The sequence below is a fragment of the Podarcis cretensis genome (genome assembly GCF_951804945.1).
Source record: "Podarcis cretensis genome assembly, chromosome: 13".
NCBI lineage: Eukaryota > Metazoa > Chordata > Lepidosauria > Squamata > Lacertidae > Podarcis > Podarcis cretensis.
Genome location: NC_137182.1, coordinates 42,965,373 through 42,983,134, shown reverse-complemented (window position 1 = coordinate 42,983,134; position 17,762 = coordinate 42,965,373). Strand labels below are relative to the sequence as shown.

At 44.3% G+C, this 17,762-nt stretch overlaps 3 protein-coding genes across 4 annotated transcripts in view; 1 reads left to right on the top strand and 2 right to left on the bottom strand.

The window, feature by feature from the left end:
- The window catches only part of LOC307201264 (angiogenin-3-like), a 346,417-nt gene that overhangs the window by 251,574 nt on the left and 77,081 nt on the right, over positions 1-17,762 (top strand). The window lies entirely within an intron of this gene.
- LOC307201278 (ribonuclease pancreatic-like) overlaps positions 1-17,762 on the bottom strand; it is an 86,679-nt gene that overhangs the window by 40,657 nt on the left and 28,260 nt on the right. The window lies entirely within an intron of this gene.
- On the bottom strand, positions 3,941-12,743 carry LOC307201242 (uncharacterized protein). The gene is made up of 3 exons (XM_079950287.1): positions 12,659-12,743; positions 8,019-8,105; positions 3,941-5,396 (listed from the first exon to the last, which is right to left on the bottom strand). The coding sequence occupies exons 1-3, from the start codon at positions 12,726-12,728 to the stop codon at positions 4,354-4,356; spliced, it is 1,200 nt and encodes a 399-aa protein (XP_079806413.1). The 5' UTR covers positions 12,729-12,743; the 3' UTR covers positions 3,941-4,353.

Sequence of the window (17,762 nt, the reverse complement as noted above, 5' to 3'; positions counted from 1 at the left end):
GCACATAAGAAAACAAAATAATTTTAATTTTTATCATCTACAATACTGTCTTGTTTATTTTATAGTTCAGTACATTGATTATTGCTTTCATTTTATGGATCAATGGTCTCATTAGATAGTAAAATTCATGTTAAATTGCTGTTTTAGGAGTTGTTTTTAAAAGTCTAGAACGGATTAATCCATTTTCCGTTACTTTCTGTGGGAAAGCACGCCTTGATTTTAGAATGCTTTGGTTTTGGAACAGACTTCCCAGAACGAATTAAGTTTGGGAACCAAGGTCCCACTGTACAGAAATGAAATATAAAACATAAAAGTGGTCATAACTAAAACTAAACTGCCATCCCACCAGCATATTTTTTTTAAAAAAACTGCAAATATAAAACAGATTAATCATAGAATCATAGAATCATAGAGTTGGAAGAGACCACAAGGGCCATCGAGTCCAACCCCCTGCCAAGCAGGAAACACCATCAGAGCACTCCTGACATGTGGTTGTCAAGCCTCTGCTTAAAGACCTCCAAAGAAGGAGACTCCACCACACTTAAAGATCTTTTTCAGTTAATCATAAATAAGATTCCAAGACTCTCTGATTTTCTTGCATGTCCACCACATGTGGTATATATCTCCATTACCTTATCTCCACAACAAGTTTCAACTAAAAATGGCACACCTGACTGTATGGTCTCAAAGCCCCCATTGCACATACATCCACAAGTAGGGAAAGCTGTTCTGCCAAGAGAGGTGCAGGTAGAACGAATGGGGGTATTGCTGATTTCTGAAAATTAGGTAAAGGTAAAGGGACCCCTGACCATCAGGTCCAGTCGTGACCGACTCTGGGGTTGCGGCGCTCATCTCGCTTTATTGGCCAAGGGAGCCAAGTACAGCTTCCGGGTCATGTGGCCAGCAGAACTAAGCCGCTTCTGGCGAACCAGAGCAGCACACGGAAATGCTGTTTCCCTTCCCGCCGGAGCGGTACCTATTTATCTACTTGCACTTTGATGTGCTTTCGAACTGCTAGGTTGGCAGGAGCAGGGGCCGAGCAACGGGAGCTCACCCCGTTGCGGGCACTCGAACCGCCAACCTTCTGATTGGCAAGTCCTAGGCTCTGTGGTTTAACCCACAGCCCCACCCGCGTCCCTTAAAAATCGTACTCACCTGAACAGGGACTTGAACCCTGGACCCTCAGATTAAAAGTCTGATGCTGTACTGACTGAGCCATCTGAGCGCCCTTTCTGATAATTATGTTGCTATAAAAGGGCAGAAGAGGAGACAAGGTTTCTATCCTCCGCCAGGTTCTCGCCATTAAAGATGAATACATGGAAGCAAATATCACAGCACAAGATAGAATATAATGATTTCCTACTTACCCTCAGAATAAAATATAATAATGGGGGTGTGGTGATAAGAAGACCAGTCTGCTGGATGGGAGTTGCTTTTCTCCTCTGGTCACTTTGGCTTAGATAGATCATTTTTATATTCTAGAGCTTGCCCAATCTCCCTCCGCGTGGCCACGTGGCTCCTTTCTTCTTACAAAAATGGATCTCTTCCAACACAGCTGTGCTCTAGACCAGTTTGGAATGAGGAAATCCTTACTTTTGAACCTCCATTCCTAGGTCAAGAGACTCTTTGAGTAGCCACTTCATCTCAAACATTCCCCAACCACCCACTACAGATACCAGAAGCTTGTAAGATAGATAACAGCTGACTTGCCACAATTAACTTTAACTCTGAAATGTGGAACTGGAATCAACCATTGTTAGTATCCTAAGAAGCACAAAAGACCCATGCTGGGTTGGTTGAAAGGCCAGTGTAGTCATGCATCCTGTTAACCATAGCAATCAACCAGCCTTATTCTCCCTGAATTTGCCCCATCTCCTTTTAAAGGTGTCCAAGTTAGTGGCTGCAAATTCCATTTTCAGTGTGTGCTCTGTGAGAGAGTGCTTGCTTTTGCCTGCCCTGAATTTCCTACCATCTAGCTTCATTGGGTGATCTGGGCTTCCAGTATTATGGAAGCAGTGGTGGTGGTGAGGCTTGTTTATTTGTATTTTAGGGCATAGAATATTTGAGTTGGCATTTCCCCATCTAAGTCTGATCCTGTATCCAACACATCACACTGAAACTCTAATGCCTCCAAGTTAAGAGCCTTAATGGCAAGAGGCGAGCAAATAGCCAGGAGATCGACTTTCTCAGGTGAAAATGGGGTTATGCCTTGCTGAAGGAAGCCTTCTACATTTTATGCTACAAAATTTTTGGCCAAAGATATAATAGAAAAATTGAAATTGTACTATGTTCTAGGTGGCTTTAAATGTATCCTGGAAGCTGCAGTGTGTAAAATATGGCAGTGCCTTTGTGTGCTTGAAGAATATTTCACATGCGTGTGCATTTGAGCAGTGATGAGGAACCTGTGGCCCTCCAAGTGTTGCTGGACTAGAAATCCCATCATCTTTGGCTATGCTTGCTGGGGCTGATGGGAACTGGAGTCCAAAAACAAAACTTGGAGGCCACAGACTGCCCAACCTTCCCTAGGAAAAAAAGGCATAGTCAAGAAGCATCCATTAGCCACTGAAAAAATTAGCCCGCTATCGTGGACAAGGGGTATGTACCATTGAACTTCATGGATCTTTCTTCTGAGTGGATGTACAGAAGGTGATAAAGAGGCTAAAGAAGGAGTTAAATGCCCCCAATGACAAACAGTAACAATGGGAACAGTGTTTTACTAGGGAGATATGTCTGAAAATAGGGGCAGCAACAACAAATGTAGGGGCCATTGGATTGTACTTTCTGAGCCAATGGTTCCGGGCCTTTAAAAACACACACAAAAGTGCTCTCCTGTTTTATTACCTATGATTGGCCGGCTTTATTGAAACATCTTCTTCCACAGAAATCTCCACTCCGTTTCCAAAGAAACCCAGCCTTCAACTCAAACACAGTACAAACACTTCTATGTTCTTCCTTGTATTTGCATAAATGTTTGATGTGGTTTTTGACAAAAGGCCTTTATCACGATCAACCTTTGGGCTTCTGCGGTTTCCTTCTCTCTGCTCTGGCCACAGCACTTGACTCCTTGCTCCTCCAAGCCAACTTCCTGAAGGAGCCTTACTCTCACATTTCTTAGCCAGGCCAGCAGCATGCTTAAAACATGTGGCCCTCCAGATTTAAGTGTATACTAACTCCCTCAGCCAACATGGCCAATGGTTAGTGTTATTATTTATTTATACCCCGCCCATCTGACTGGGTTTCCCCAGCCACTCTGGGTGGCCCCCAACAGAATATTAAAAGGACAAAAAGCATCAAACATTAAAAATTTCCCTAAACAGGACTGCCTTCAGACGTCTTTGAAAAGTCAGATAGTTGTTTATTTCCTTGAAGGTGACCCGGAAACTGCAACTAATCCAGAATGTGGCAGCCAAACTGGTGTCTGGGAGCGGCTGCCAAGACTATATAACACTGGTCTTGAAAGACCTACATTGACTCTCAGTATGTTTCCAAGCACAATTCAAAGTGTTGGTGCTAACCTTTAATGCCCTAAACAGCCTCGGCCCAGTATACCTGAAGGAGCATCTCAACCCCCATCGTTCAGCTCAGACACTGAGGTCCAGCGCCAAAGCCTTCTGGCAGTTCCCTCACTGTGAGAAGCGAAGTTCCAGGGAATGAGGCAGAGGGCCTTCGCGGTAATGGCACCCGCCCTGTGGAATGCCCTTCTATCAGATGTCAAGGAAATAAACAACTATCCATCCTTTAGAAGACATCTGAAGGCAGCACTGTTTAGGGAAGTTTTTAATTTTTGAAGTTTTATTCTGTTTTTAATGTGCTGTTGAGAGCCACCCAGAGTGGCTGGGGTAACCCAGCCAGATGGGCAGGGCAGAAATAATAAACTAAACTATAAACTATATATGTTGTAAATCATTTTGTCACAAGTGTGAAACACGCATTGCACATATTTTTAAACCATTGATTCTTCATTTTATTTGATTTGTACAACAACAGTGGGATAGGATTAGAAGTTCAGCAGGTACAAAGCAAAATGAAGGTACAAATTTGGCAAAGGGATTTATGGAGACCAGGAAATAGTAGCTTATCTAGAAAGCATTCAGCTTGGGTCACCTGCATCGTGCACAAACTAGGACATGCATTTCTAGCTGTAGCCTAGTGAGATTAGTATGTCTATATGAGAGTATATAATATGTCTAGTAATCATTAATCTCACTTCGTGTTTAGCTTATGCATCTCTATATACTATTCATCTAACTCCCTCTTAACACATGAAAGCGCTATACTGTCTAAATATTAGCCCATAGTAATCAATCAAATTTTATAATAGAGAGGGTGCCTTTTGGCCTAACACTTTTCTTTTCACTTATTGGAAGGTGGCAAAGGAATATCTGTAGGTGGAGTAGAATCACTCGTAAATTTTATATCACGGCAGAACAAGACCGCTTCCTTGCCCAAACCCAACTCGTATTGCCATATGTACATCTTCTCATTGGGCTGCACGGTTACACTAATAGCTTCTTCGATCTCAGTGGCTTCATTCCAGTTTTCCTGCTCTGTGTTGACCCTCTTCCCACCATACTCAGCAGTGAGAGAGAACTGGTACTTGGCAATGGCTTCAGTGAGCGCACCTGACTGATATGAGGCAGTCATGGAAACCTTCCAGTTGTGCTCCACACTGCTCATCTTCTGCTTGTTGTATCCCACTTTCTTAGTGATCTTCTTATTCCATACAATGGGAGTGCTAGAGTCATTGGAAATGGTCTTGATAGGTTCCCATCTACCATAAGCTGAGCCATAGGTAACAGCCATTCCTCCAGGGAGCATATTCACAACATCACTATGGAAGGAAAATGTTTCAGCATTCAGATTTTCGTGGAAGTTGGTGCTTTTATAGTACTGGATGCCCCATTCATCAACAGGTTTTACAAAGTAATAGTATTTTCTGACGCCCCAGTAATAGAGACCATCCTTGCAAGCAGGGTGAAGTGTGTATTCAACTGCATCTTTGTCTTCATTCATATTAGTGACCATACGGTAAACACCTCTTTTCTGGAAAATGATATAGAAGTATCTAGAGGCTGAGAGGTAATGGTCCCCTCCGCGGCAGTTGGGATGGAGGCTGTATACTACAGCATCTAGGTCTTTATTCATGTTGCTGACACGGCGATAGTTGTCTCCTTTGATGATGTAGAATAGGCCGTCCTGATGGGCTAAGTAGTGATCTCCTCCCATGCAGGAACTGTGCAGGCTAAACACTTCAAGGTCTTTGCCCCTGTGGAAATTGGTGGACCTCATGTAGCAGCCCAGGTCTGAACGGACAATGTAGTAATATTCATCTACCCCACAGAAATCAACCCCTGGGGCTTTGTTCTTAGGGACTATCTCTGGCATGGTGCTTGATTCTAGGAAAAGAAAGCAGTGTATTCAGTTAGATCAGAAGATTTCACAAATTGATTATTTACTCTTTTTACTTATTTTATTATTTATGACAATGAAACAATTAAAAAAAATTGCTGACGTCTTGGAAAATAGTCTCAATGCTTTAACACAATATACCTGCCAGAGCCAAATATAATTCCAAAGGTAAATGATTACTAATTAATTGTGAGGTGCTTTGAAAGACGAACCAAAAATCTTCTGCTTGTCAAGACATATTTTCTATCTATTTCTCTTTTCATTTGATAGGAGACCCACTCCCTTTCAAGGAATATAATATTGCATTTGACAGGCTGATCAGTTTTAAAAGCAGTTTGCCCAGTGACTTTAGGGTATGGCTGTTTGAGAAACAAAAGACCAAGATTTTGCTGAAAATCAATGCTCGTTTGAAGGCTCATTGTGGCTTAAACAGCTGTATCCATCACTGCTGTGTTTGCTCACAAAGAAAAGCTCTTTGTGCCGCTCCCTTGTTCAGAACATTTGAGAGAGTGGGCATTCAATACTCAAGCCCCATTAAATGTGGTCAAGCTTAAGGAGAGGCTGAGACAGTGGATTTTGAGGGGATATTTACCGAGATCTTTTGTGGGCACCATACGAGGTCACTCAGGCACCCATAAGTGCTATGTTGGTGCCTGCTGTTCTAATTAATTTCCCGTCTCAGCTGTGATGGGAAGAAACTGCCTAATACCTCAGAATATCTTGGAAAGAGGAACAAAATTCAGATCTGGACCTGTTTTTTTCCTCATAGTGTGCATAAACCAACACCATCCATCCTTTCTCCCATTCATCCTGGAAGGGGCAGATAAACTTACTTGCCTACTTTCAACCTCGGTAGTTAAAGCAATAGTACTGTAGTGCCAGACTATTGAGGTTCAGAGCTAGGAGAAGAGGACAGTACACATCTATTGTGGTTGGTGGGGGAGGGGAGAGAAGAGATTTCCCAGTTCTTTATTCCCCCACGGATTTTCTTGTGGCATCTGATTTGTTCCCTCTAACGCCAACGTTGTTCATGGTTCTTCAGGAGGTTTAGACCAGATGATCATCCCTGCTTGGGATTGCCATGCTGTAAGATCTGTACTCCCTCCATGTGGACTGAAGGTTTAAATATGTGTATAAATCATATTTCTTAAAGCTAAAACAGTCCCTACCATGTCTTCAACTCTCAAAGGGAGCACAGCCCCTGGGTGAATATCTGGAATCTCCTGGGATCTTGCTCCAGCTCAGCAGGGAGAGTGTGTGCATGAATGTCATTTTCTTGGGTCTCTTTCTCACTCTGCACAATCCCCTCCCCCAAACTAGGGCTGGTGGTCTGATCAGTCACTAAACTCCACCTTCTGGGTGTTTTTGATTCAGGTATATAAAAAGAAGGTCATAATGGAAGATTGTGCATGGCATTAAAGAAGTGGCTATTTCTCTCTCCTACTTCTTCTGTCATAACTGTAGAGCTCAAGAGGTCCCATTAAAATAGCTTGAAAGTAGAGTCAGTGGACAGGCAAAAGAACATACTTTTTCATAGAATGCAAAACTCCTGTTTTATTTTATTTTATTTAAGTGTCATTGATTTCATCTCCCAATGCTGAAAATAGTTTTTTTTTTTAAAAAAGCACCATCAGAATGCTTAGCACATTCTTAAACCCCATTCCCCAAGAAACCAAAGCCGTAAAAGGAAACATAATCTTTTTGAACCATAAAATGCACCCTCCACACACCCAGCAAAAGCCTCACTGTTCAGATATATATAAGCATGGGGTACAGTAATTCGATCACATGATCCCGCTAGTTGATTGACAACTTTTAACTCAAACACTGAATATTATACATTCAGATCCTCAGGAGTTACTGTACCACATTTATAAACTAACATTTGCACTTGGAGTAGGGAGTGAGGGGAGGGGGGAATTAACTCAGCTGTCAGACAGTGTGAAAAACTCCTTTATGAAAGTCATGATCACAAAGCATTAAGATAGCCATGGTCTTCTGGTGACTTTATGCAGCCCTACTCATTGCTATTTGAGAACTTAGCAACACTCAGTTTGTATAGGATTGCATTCTGAAAGTGATCTGGAGGTCGGGATGGATGTTCATAATATAAGATAAACTTTATAGACTATTTACAGAATGAATGTGCAAGGAAGCTCTAGCTTCTCTGTTGCTGAATCCTTCCTCTACCCAGAGGCCCCTTCCAGTCATATCTGGTTCCTTTGAGCCAACCCACGGAAATGGAGAGTATTTTTCCAGATACCCATGCCCCGCTTCCAAACCCAAGATGTTGCAAATGAGTTCAGAATCTAGTAGAAATGAGAATTCTGCCTCTGGATCACATCATGATTTCATCCTGCAAGGTGTTTCAAGACATTTAGTGGAGAATGAGTAAAGAAAGGAATTCTGGTTGCTGGAGGGACCAGAGATACCAATCCCTAAAGCCTTTGGAAAGCCCCACATAACTTCTATATTACACAGAGAATATCATTGGCACTCAGTAATTATAAAGTTAGGCTACATGTCGACAAAGAAGCAACCCTTCCCTTGTGCCCCAAATTCTAAAGTAATCTCTCTCTGCTCCTGCCCAGTAACCCTCCAAGTCTTACCGGTTTCCACGGTATTCACACAGAAAGTTTGTAATAGGTGGCAGCTGCTTCTCTTTTTGGAGAATGTGGGAAATGTGTGAACAGTTGCTGTTTATATAGGATAGAAGAGGCCCAAGGGTTAATGAGAAACTACACACTGCTCCACTTACATTGGAACCAAAGTACATGCTTTATTGATTTTTTTCAGATAATGAACAGCGACAACAACCACAAGACAACCCTCCCACTTCTCTTCTCACCTGCCATGTGTCTTGAGCTTGAATGTTTGGTTGATAAATAAAATGGATGATTTTGTGTAATTCCAAACAATTGCATTGAAGGTTGCCCAACAATAAATTCAATTCTGGAGCTGTGAGTGGTTTTTGCACTACCACCCTGAACGGGGGAGGGGGTGGCTGGCTCCGGCATGGGGAGGTAGTGCTGGGAGTGCCGGGAGGCAGGCATACAGGGCTCAGTTCCAGATATATGCCACACTTTTCACAGTCTGAAAAAAAGTATGGCTTATATTCAGGCCATTATGGTAGTTTTGATCTAAGCTTTAATTGTCCCAGAAGAGTCCCAACTCTGTAAGTTAGCTTTGTCTGAGGCACAAAGGAAAATTTGTTTCCTAAGGTTAATCAGTCCCTTCATGGATCACTGCCTTGCCGTGGTGAAGGGGCTTGAATAACTCAGAAAAGCTATGAGCTATGCCGTGCAGGGCCACCCAAGATGGACAGGTCATAGTAGAGAGTTTTGACCATACGTGATCCACCTGGAGCAGGAACCGGCAAGCCACTCCAGTATCCCTGCCAAGAAAACTCCATAGACAAAGACAACAGGCATATAAAAGTTATGACGCTGGAAGATGAGCCCCTCAGGTCGGAAGGCGTCCAACATGCTACTGAGGAAGAGCGGAGGACAAGTACAAGTAGATTCAGAGCTGATGAAGCGGCTGGGCCAAAGCCGAAAGATCGCTCAGTTGTGGAAGCGAAAGGAAAGTTCAATGCTGTAAAGAAAAATATTGCATAGGAACCTGGAATGTAAGAACCATGAACCTTGGTAAGTTGGATGTGGTCAAAAATGAGATGGCAAGAATAAATATTGACATCCTGGGCATCAGTGAACTAAAATGGATGGGAATGGGCGAATTCAGCTCGGATGACCATCATATCTACTACTGTGGGCAAGAATCCCATAAAAGAAATGGAGTGGCCTTCATAGTCAACAAAAGAGTGGTGAAAGCTGTACTGGAATGCAATCTCAAAAATGATAGAATGATCTCGATACGAATCCAAGGCAGGCCTTTTAACATCACAGTAATCCAAGTTTATGCACCAACTACTGGTGCTGAAGAAACTGAAATTGACCAATTCTATGAAGACTTACAACACGTTATAGAAATGACACCAAAGAAGGGTTTTCTTCTCATTATAGGGGTTTGGAATGCTAAAGTAGAGAATCAAGAGATAAAAGGAACAACTGGCAAGTTTGGCCTTGGAGTTCAAAACGAAGCAGGGCAAAGGTTAATAGAGTTCTGCCAAGAGAACAAGCTAGTCATCACAAACATTCTTTTCCAACAACACAAGAGACGACTCTACACATGGACATCCCCAGATGGGTAGCATCGAAATCAGATTTATTATATTCTCTGCAGCCAAAGATGGAGAAGCTCTATACAGTCAGAAAAAACAAGACCCGGAGCTGACTGTGGCTCAGATCATCAGCTTCTTATAGCAAAATTCAAGCTTAAACTGAAGAAAGTAGGAAAAATCACTGGGCCGGTAAGATACAATCTAAACCAAATCCCTTATGAATACACAGTGGAAGTGAGGAACAGGTTTAAGGATTTAGATTTGGTGGACAGAGTGCCTGAAGAACTATGGGTGGAGGCTCGTAACATTATACAGGAGGCAGCAACAAAAACCATCCCAATGAAAAGGAAATGCAAGAAAGCAAAGTGGCTGTCCAACGAGGCCTTACAAATAGCGGGGGAGAGAAGGCAAGCAAAATGCGAGGGAGATAGTGAAAGATACAGGAAATTGAATGCAGATTTCCAAAAAATAGCAAGGAGAGACAAGAAGGCCTTCTTAAACGAACAATGCAAAGAAATAGAGGAAAACAACAGAATGGGAAGAACTAGAGATCTGTTCAAGAAAATTGGAGATATGAAAGGAACATTTTGTACAAAGACTACCATAATGAAGGACAAAAGTGGTAAGGCCCTAACAGAAGCAGAAGACATCAAGAAGAGGTGGCAAGAATGCACAGAGGAATTATACCAGAAAGATATGGATGTCTCGTACACCCCAGGTAGTGTGGTTGCTGACCTTGAGCCAGACATCCTGGAGAGTGAAGTCAAATGGGCCTTAGAAAGCACTGCAAATAACAAGGCCAGTGGAAGTGATGGTATTCCAGCTGAACTATTTAAAATTTTAAAAGATGGTGCTGTTAAGGTGCTACACTCAATATGCCAGCAAATTTGGAAAACTTAGCAGTGGCCAGAAGATTGGAGAAGATCAGTCTACATCCCAATCCCAAAGAAGGGCAGTGCCAAAGAATGCTCCAACTATCGCACAATTGCACTCATTTCACACTCTAGCAAGGTTATGCTTAAAATTCTACAAGGAAGGCTCAAGCAGTATGTGGATCGAGAACTCCCAGAAGTGCAAGCTGGATTTAGAAGAGGCAGAGGAACCAGAGACCAAATTGCAAACATGCGCTGGATTATGGAGAAAGCTAAAGAGTTCCAGAAAGACATCTACTTCTGCTTTATTGACTATGCAAAAGCCTCTGACTGTGTCGACCACAGCAAACTGTGGCAAGTTCTTAAAGAAATGGGAGTGCCTGATCACCTCATCTGTCTCCTGAGAAATCTCTATGTGGGACAAGAAGCTACAGTTAGAACTGGGTATGGAACAACTGATTGATTCAACATTGGGAAAGGAGTACAACAAGGCTGTATATTGTCTCCCTGTTTATTTAACTTATATGCAGAATTCATCATGCGAAAGGCTGGGCTGGATGAATCCCAAACCAGAATTAAGATTGCCGGAAGAAATATCAACAACCTCAGATATGCAGATGACACAACCTTGATGGCAGAAAGTGAGGAGGAATTAAAGAACCTTTTAATGAGGGTGAAAGAGGAGAGCACAAAATATGGTCTGAAGCTCAACATCAAAAAAAAACAAAGATCATGGCCACTGGTCCCATCACCTCCTGGCAAATAGAAGGGGAAGAAATGGAGGCAGTGTGAGATTTTACTTTCTTGGGCTCCATGATCACTGCAGATGGTGACAGCAGTCACGAAATTAAAAGACACCTACTTCTTGAGAGGAAAGCAATGACAAACCTAGACAGCATCTTAAAAAGCAGAGACATCACCTTGCCAACAAAGGTCCTTATAGTTAAAGCTATAGTTTTCCCAGTAGTGATGTATGGAAGTGAGAGCTGGACCATAAAGAAGGCTGATCGCTGAAGAATTGATGCTTTTGAATTATGGTTTTGGAGGAGACTCTTGAGAGTCCTCTGGACTGCAAGAAGATCAAACCTCTCCATTCTTAAGGAAATCAGCCCTGAGTGGTCACTGGAAGGACAGATCCTGAAGCTGAGGCTCCAATACTTTGGCCACCTCGTGAGAAGAGAAGACTCCCTGGAAAAGACCCTATTGTTGGGAAAGATTGAGGGCACAAGGAGAAGGGGACGAAAGAGGACGAGATGGTTGGACAGTGTTCTCAAAGCCAGCAGCATGAGTTTGACCAAACTGCGGAGGCAGTGGAAGACAGGAGTGCCTGGCGTGCTCTGGTCCATGGGTTCATGAACAGTCGGACACGACTAAACAACAGCAAACAACAACAACAACAAAGGTTAATCAGGGGCCATGTATGTATGTTGATTTCCATTAACCTCATTATTATTTAATAAGTACAAATCCTGATGTGCTTCCTAATTTTGCATCACATGTTTTTTGGCCCTAGGAGATAGTACCGTATTTTTCACTCTATAAGACACACTTTCCCCCCTCCAAAAACTAAGGGGAAATGTGTGAGCGTCATATGGAGCAAATACAGGCTCCTTGGAAATGTGTGAGCGTCATATGGAGCGAATACAGGCTCCTTGGCTTCCTTGGAGGCAATGCGAAGCCTCCAAAGTGCAGAGGGAGCGCTTCCTCTGCGCTCCGGAGGCTATGTGTTGCTTTCGCTGAAGCCTGGAGAGCAAGAGGGGTCGGTGCGCACCGACCCCTCTCGCTCTCCAGGCTTCAGGGATAGGCACCTGAAGCCTTTGGAGCACAGCAGGACCTCGCGCTGCGCTCCAAAGGCTTCGGGTTCCTTTTGGTGAAGCTGGGAGAGCAAGACTCTCCTGGCTTCAGCAGAGAGGGAGAGCTGCGCAGCGCCCCTTCAGATAAGCGGGAGGAGAAATGGAAGGGGCTCCATTTCTCCTGCCGCTTCGCTGAAGGGGTGCTGAGCAGAGAGGGGAGATATTTTTTTCTTGTTCTCCCCCACTAAAACAAGGTGCGTCCTATGATCGGGTGCGTCCTATAGAGCGAAAAATACGGTAATTAAAAAACACCTTAAATATCAACCAAATGCAATTTTAAAATACGTAAAAAGTCAAAGTATTCATCTACTGGCAATGCAATAAGGAAATCTATCGTTCCCCACCTGAAAGAGGACCACAAAGAAGAGAACAGAGCTGGTCCACCCATGAGGCAAGGTGAGGTGACTGCCTCATGCGGCAGGATGTACTGAGGCAGCAGGGGTCAATATTCTTCCTCCCTTGTCCCTGATGTACATCTTCCTTCACCTGTTCTTCCCTGGTGGAAATGGGGGGGGGGCCTGCTATTCTGAGGCACACCTCAGATGCCAAAATGTCTCAGGCCATGAAACATGATGACCACCACAAACACCATAAACACATGGTATCACTGTTAAAAGACCTCCACCGACTTTGCATTAGCCACGGGCTTGGTTCAGAGTTGTTATACTCAAAGTTCTTGTACTCGTGTACAAATCCCTGAATACTTTACATCCAGAATACCTCAGAGATAGCCTGAGGTATACCTGAGGTCACTGGGGGAAGCATGATTAATGCTTCTCTATGGACCACAATCATGTCTCGTGTCAACAAGGAGTTGTGCCTTCACTGTTGTGGGCCCAACTCTATGGAACTGCTACAAGAAGTTAGGCAGACATTCACCCTACTGACTTTCAGAGATCTCATTGAAGCTGTTTTATTTCAGAGGGCCTTTGCTTCCTGAATGCTTCTCAGAAGGTTTGCTTGCAAAGAGAAGCTCTTTGTACCTCTCCCTTGTTCAGAACATACGAGAGAGTGGGCCTTCAGTACTCAAGCCCCATTAAATGGAGAGGCTGAGCCAGTGAATTTTGAGGGGATATTTACTGAGGCCTTTTGTGAGCACCATACGAGCGCACCCAGGCACTCATGAGTGCCATGCTGGTAACTGCTGTTCTAATTAATTTCCTATCTCAGCTGTGATGGGAGGAGACTGCCTAACAGCTCAGAATATCTTGGAAAGAGGAGCAAAATTCATATCTGAAGCTGCTTATCTCATTGTGTGCATGAACCGACACCACCCTTTCACCCATACAGCACTGGAAGGGGCAGATAAACTTACTTGCCTACCCTCAACCTCAGTACAGCTACTACAACAATAGTATTATAGTGTCAGACTGTTGAGGTGCAGAGCTAGGAGAGGATGGAAGGACACATCTATGGGGGCTGTGGGGGAAGAGAAGAGATTTCCCATTTCTTTATTCCCCCTCTTATTTTCTTGTGGCATCTGATTTGTTCCTTCTAACAGCAACATGTCCAGGAGGTGCAGATTGTTAAGACTAGATGAGCATCCCTGCTTGGGATTGCCATGCTGTAAGATCTGCACCCCCTCCATGCAGACTGAAGGTTTAAATATGTGTATAAATCATATTTCTTAAAGCTACAACAGTCTCTACCATGTCTTCAATTTTCCAAAGGAGCACTGGGTGAGTCCCTGGAACACCTTGGGATCTTGCTACAGCTCGGCAGAGGAAAGTGTTCTTGAATATGCATGAATGTCATTTTTAAATTCAAACTCAGCTGCTGGAATACGTGGTTTGTTTTAGTAGAATGGTTGTTGTATTATTAAAAGGAACTTCATTTAACTTGTACTGTTATTGCGTAAATAAAAACCTTAGAGTGAGGTATACATCCTGTGTTCTTGGGTCTCTTCCTCACTCTGCACAAGAAGGGCTGGTAGTCTGATCAGCCACTAAACTCCACCATTTGGGTGTTTTTGATTCAGGAATATAAAAAGAGGGGCATAATAGAAGTTTATAAGATTATGTGTGACACTAAAGAAGTGGCTATTCCTCTCTCCCTCTTCTGGTGCCATAACTCTAGAGCTCAAGAGGTCCTATTAAAATAGCCTGACAGCAGAGTCAGTGATAGGCAAAAGAAGATACATTTCCACACAATGCAAAACCACTTTATGAAATAAATTATCACGAAGCATTGAGATAGCCATTGTCTCCTGGTGACTATATGCAGCCGTACACCTTGCTATTCAAGAAACATTCAGTTTGTCTAGGACTGCATTCTGAAAGAGATCTGGAGGTTGGGATGGATGTATCTAATATAAGTTATACTTTATAAACTATTTACAAAAGAAATGTTCCAGGGAGCTCCAGCTTCTCTCTTGCTGAATCCTTCCCCTACCCAGAGGCCCCTTCCAGTCCCATCTGCGTTCTCAAAGATACCCATGGGCCCCTTCCAAACCCAAGATGTTGCATATGAGTTCAGAATCTGGTAGGAATGGGGATTCTGCCTCTGGATCATCACATCATGATCTCATCCTGCAAGGTGTTTCATGACATGTGGAGGAGACTGAGTAAATGAAGGGAGTTCTGGTTGCTGGAGGGACCAGAGATACCAATCCCTAAAGCCTTTGGGAAGGCAGTGGTGAACGAAGAAGAACAGGCACCCAGGGTAGGGGGGCAGGGCAAACCGCCCATCGGCGCATGCACACGTGCCGCTACGTACCACGTGTGCGCCGCTATGTACCATGCATGCATGCGCATCCTATGTATGGCGGCGGGATCCTCTGCTCGCAGCTGCTGCGGAGTCAGTGGGATCCTTCGCTCGCAGCAGCAGCAGTGGTGGAGGGTTAGGGTACACTGTATGGCGCTTGATCGCCGCCGCACATGCACCACTGGTTGGTTTGCCGATGGCACTGCTTGAGCGCTGTACGGACGGCGGAGGAGGGTGCAGCCGCGAGCAGAGGATCCTCCACACACGTCTGCAGAAGCACAATGACGGTGCATGCCCAGGGTGGCAGGGGAGCCCCCTGAGGTGTGCCTTCTTGTCACACCTCCTCAGAGATGGCACCCGGGGGGGCCGCCCCCCTTCCTCCGCCACTGGGGAAGGCCCCATGTCACTTCAATATCACACATGGAATATCATTGGCACTCAATAATTATAAAAAAGTAGTTAGACTACAGGTCCACAAAGGAGCACCACCTGGAACCCCCTGGGATTTTGCTTCAGCTGTGCAGAGAGAGATTCTGCTTGAGTATGCATTAATGTCATTTTTAGATTCAAGGTCTGTTGCTGGAATACATGGTCTGTTTTAGTAGACTGGTTGTTGGATTATTAAAAGAAACTTCAGTTAACTTGTACTGTTATTGCTGAAATAAAAACCGGCCCCCCATTTAGGAAGCTAGACTAAAGGATTCCGCCCAAGGCCTGAAACCACCAAAGTTGTGACATTTTACTAAAGAAAGGCAAAACCTGCCAATGCAGGAAAATTCCTTTCCGGTCCTTCAACAGCGCCTGCGTACCTGTAGAGAAGAGGTTAACCTGCAAAAGGAGGCTTAACTGAGGGAGGGCAGGGTGGGAGAAGTTCTGGAGCCAACTGACACTGATTCGCAGGTAAGATTCACCTTCTGGGTCCCTCCCCCTACCTGGCTGATCCTCTGGCGACGCCCCCCCCAGGTGGGATTGGGCGATTGGCTGAAGTAGGCGGAGACCTCCAGGTATCCAGCCTGGGGAGGGCAAAGCCAGCCCCTACTACCGGGAGACGCACTGGGATGGGGGGGCTGTGCGCGACCACGCAAAAGGCGCCTCCCCCCCCCCCAGTTGTTGTGGGGAGCGGTCACTGTATTATCTAAGTGACAGAAACTGAACTGAACATTTTGCCATCTCTTCTGGAAACCTGAATATTTATCTACCTGAAGTGAACCAACTGATGTTTAGTAACTGAAGTTTAAGAAGAGTTGTGCCTAAAGTGTTATGTTTAAACCTGAGACATCTTATAGTTAAAGTAAATAAGTTAAATTCTACCTGAAAGAACTCGTTTCCCGACCCACTTTGTGTCATAAACTTCCTTTGTTTAATAAAACTTTTCTTGTTTGTTTGAGCAACTCCTGCCTGAGACTCTAAATCATTTTTAACTCACAAAAGTCCCCCACTAGATAATCTGAGGTAAATTGTAGAAATTCATGTAACTGGTGTACCTTGAGGTGGTCACACTATATTTAATTGAGGGCTGGTCCAACGTGAGGTTGAGAAAGTGCTGTTGTGCTGTCGCTCACTGCTGGTGGTTGTTTTTCTTTTCTGAGAGAGATATGTTAAATTCTTGAGGTCTTAAATTTTGGAAGTTAAAGTCATGTTTTAAATTGTGTATATGGTACATTTTATTGTTAAAGACAACCTGAGACCTATGATGTGGAAAGTGGGATATTATTTCTTAAAATAAATAAATAAAAGGAATGGATAAAGATTGCATCCATTCAAAGAATCTGAAGCCTGGAGAAAAATGTATTTGCCTGGCATTCAAAAGCTAAGAACATCAGCGGTGGGCAAGCCTGATGAGGGAGAGCTCTACACAACCAGGGGCTACCACTGGCAAGGCCTCTTCTCTTGCTGCCCCCCTCGGCACCTCTGTTGGAGGGGGCACACAGACAAGGGCTTCAAGTGATCACTGCAGAGGTCAGGTAGGTTGATATGGGAAGGGGAGGTCCTTGAGGTACTGAGATTCTGAACCACATGAGTCAAAACCAGCATTTGAATTAGGGCTAGTAATCAAATGGCAACCAGAGTAAAGAGAAATGTTCCTTCTTGTGCCTCTAGGACAGCGAGGGGGCGGGGTTAAAAGAGCTATTGCTTTTAGCAATAAGGGCACATTCACCTTAGGCATCCTTCCAGGACCAGCATGTCATTGGTGAGTGACCCAAAGTGGCTGTGGTCACCTCACACTATCACAACTGTGAACACAGGACACATGCATAAATCTCTCTGACCACTTGAACACTGTGTCTGATCTTTAGATTTGTTTTGCTGCCGCCGAATTAGTGGGATCTTGGGTTGGGAAGGGGACATAAAAAGTTGCTGAGGGGGGCCCCTGGACCCTCCCAACTCCTAGGCCAACCCTCAAATCTTCTGGAAAAGGAAGAAGGTATTTGTGTCTTCTGGAAAATATATGTTGAAAATCATTTTGGGACGCAGGTGGCGCTGTGGGTTAAAGCCTCAGCGCCTAGGGCTTGCCGATCGAAAGGTCGGCGGTTCGAATCCCTGCGGCGGGGTGCGCTCCCACTGCTCGGTCCCAGCGCCTGCCAACCTAGCAGTTCGAAAGCACCTCCGGGTGCAAGTAGATAAATAGGGACCGCTTACCAGCGGGAAGGTAAACGGCGTTTCCGTGTGCGGCTCTGGCTCTGGCTCTGGCCAGAGCAGCGATGTCACGCTGGCCACGTGACCCGGAAGTGTCTCCGGACAGCG

Excerpts from the sequence above, each read along its gene's own strand:
- LOC307201242 (XM_079950287.1), bottom strand. The coding sequence starts at position 12,728 with ATGAGGCAGTCACCTCACCTTGCCTCATGGGTGGACCAGCTCTGTTCT. Across the intron at positions 8,106-12,658 it reads TCTTTGTGGTCCTCTTTCAG|CAACTGTTCACACATTTCCC; the intron begins GTGGGGAACGAT and ends CTATATAAACAG. Across the intron at positions 5,397-8,018 it reads TGTGAATACCGTGGAAACCG|AATCAAGCACCATGCCAGAG; the intron begins GTAAGACTTGGA and ends TTCTTTTCCTAG.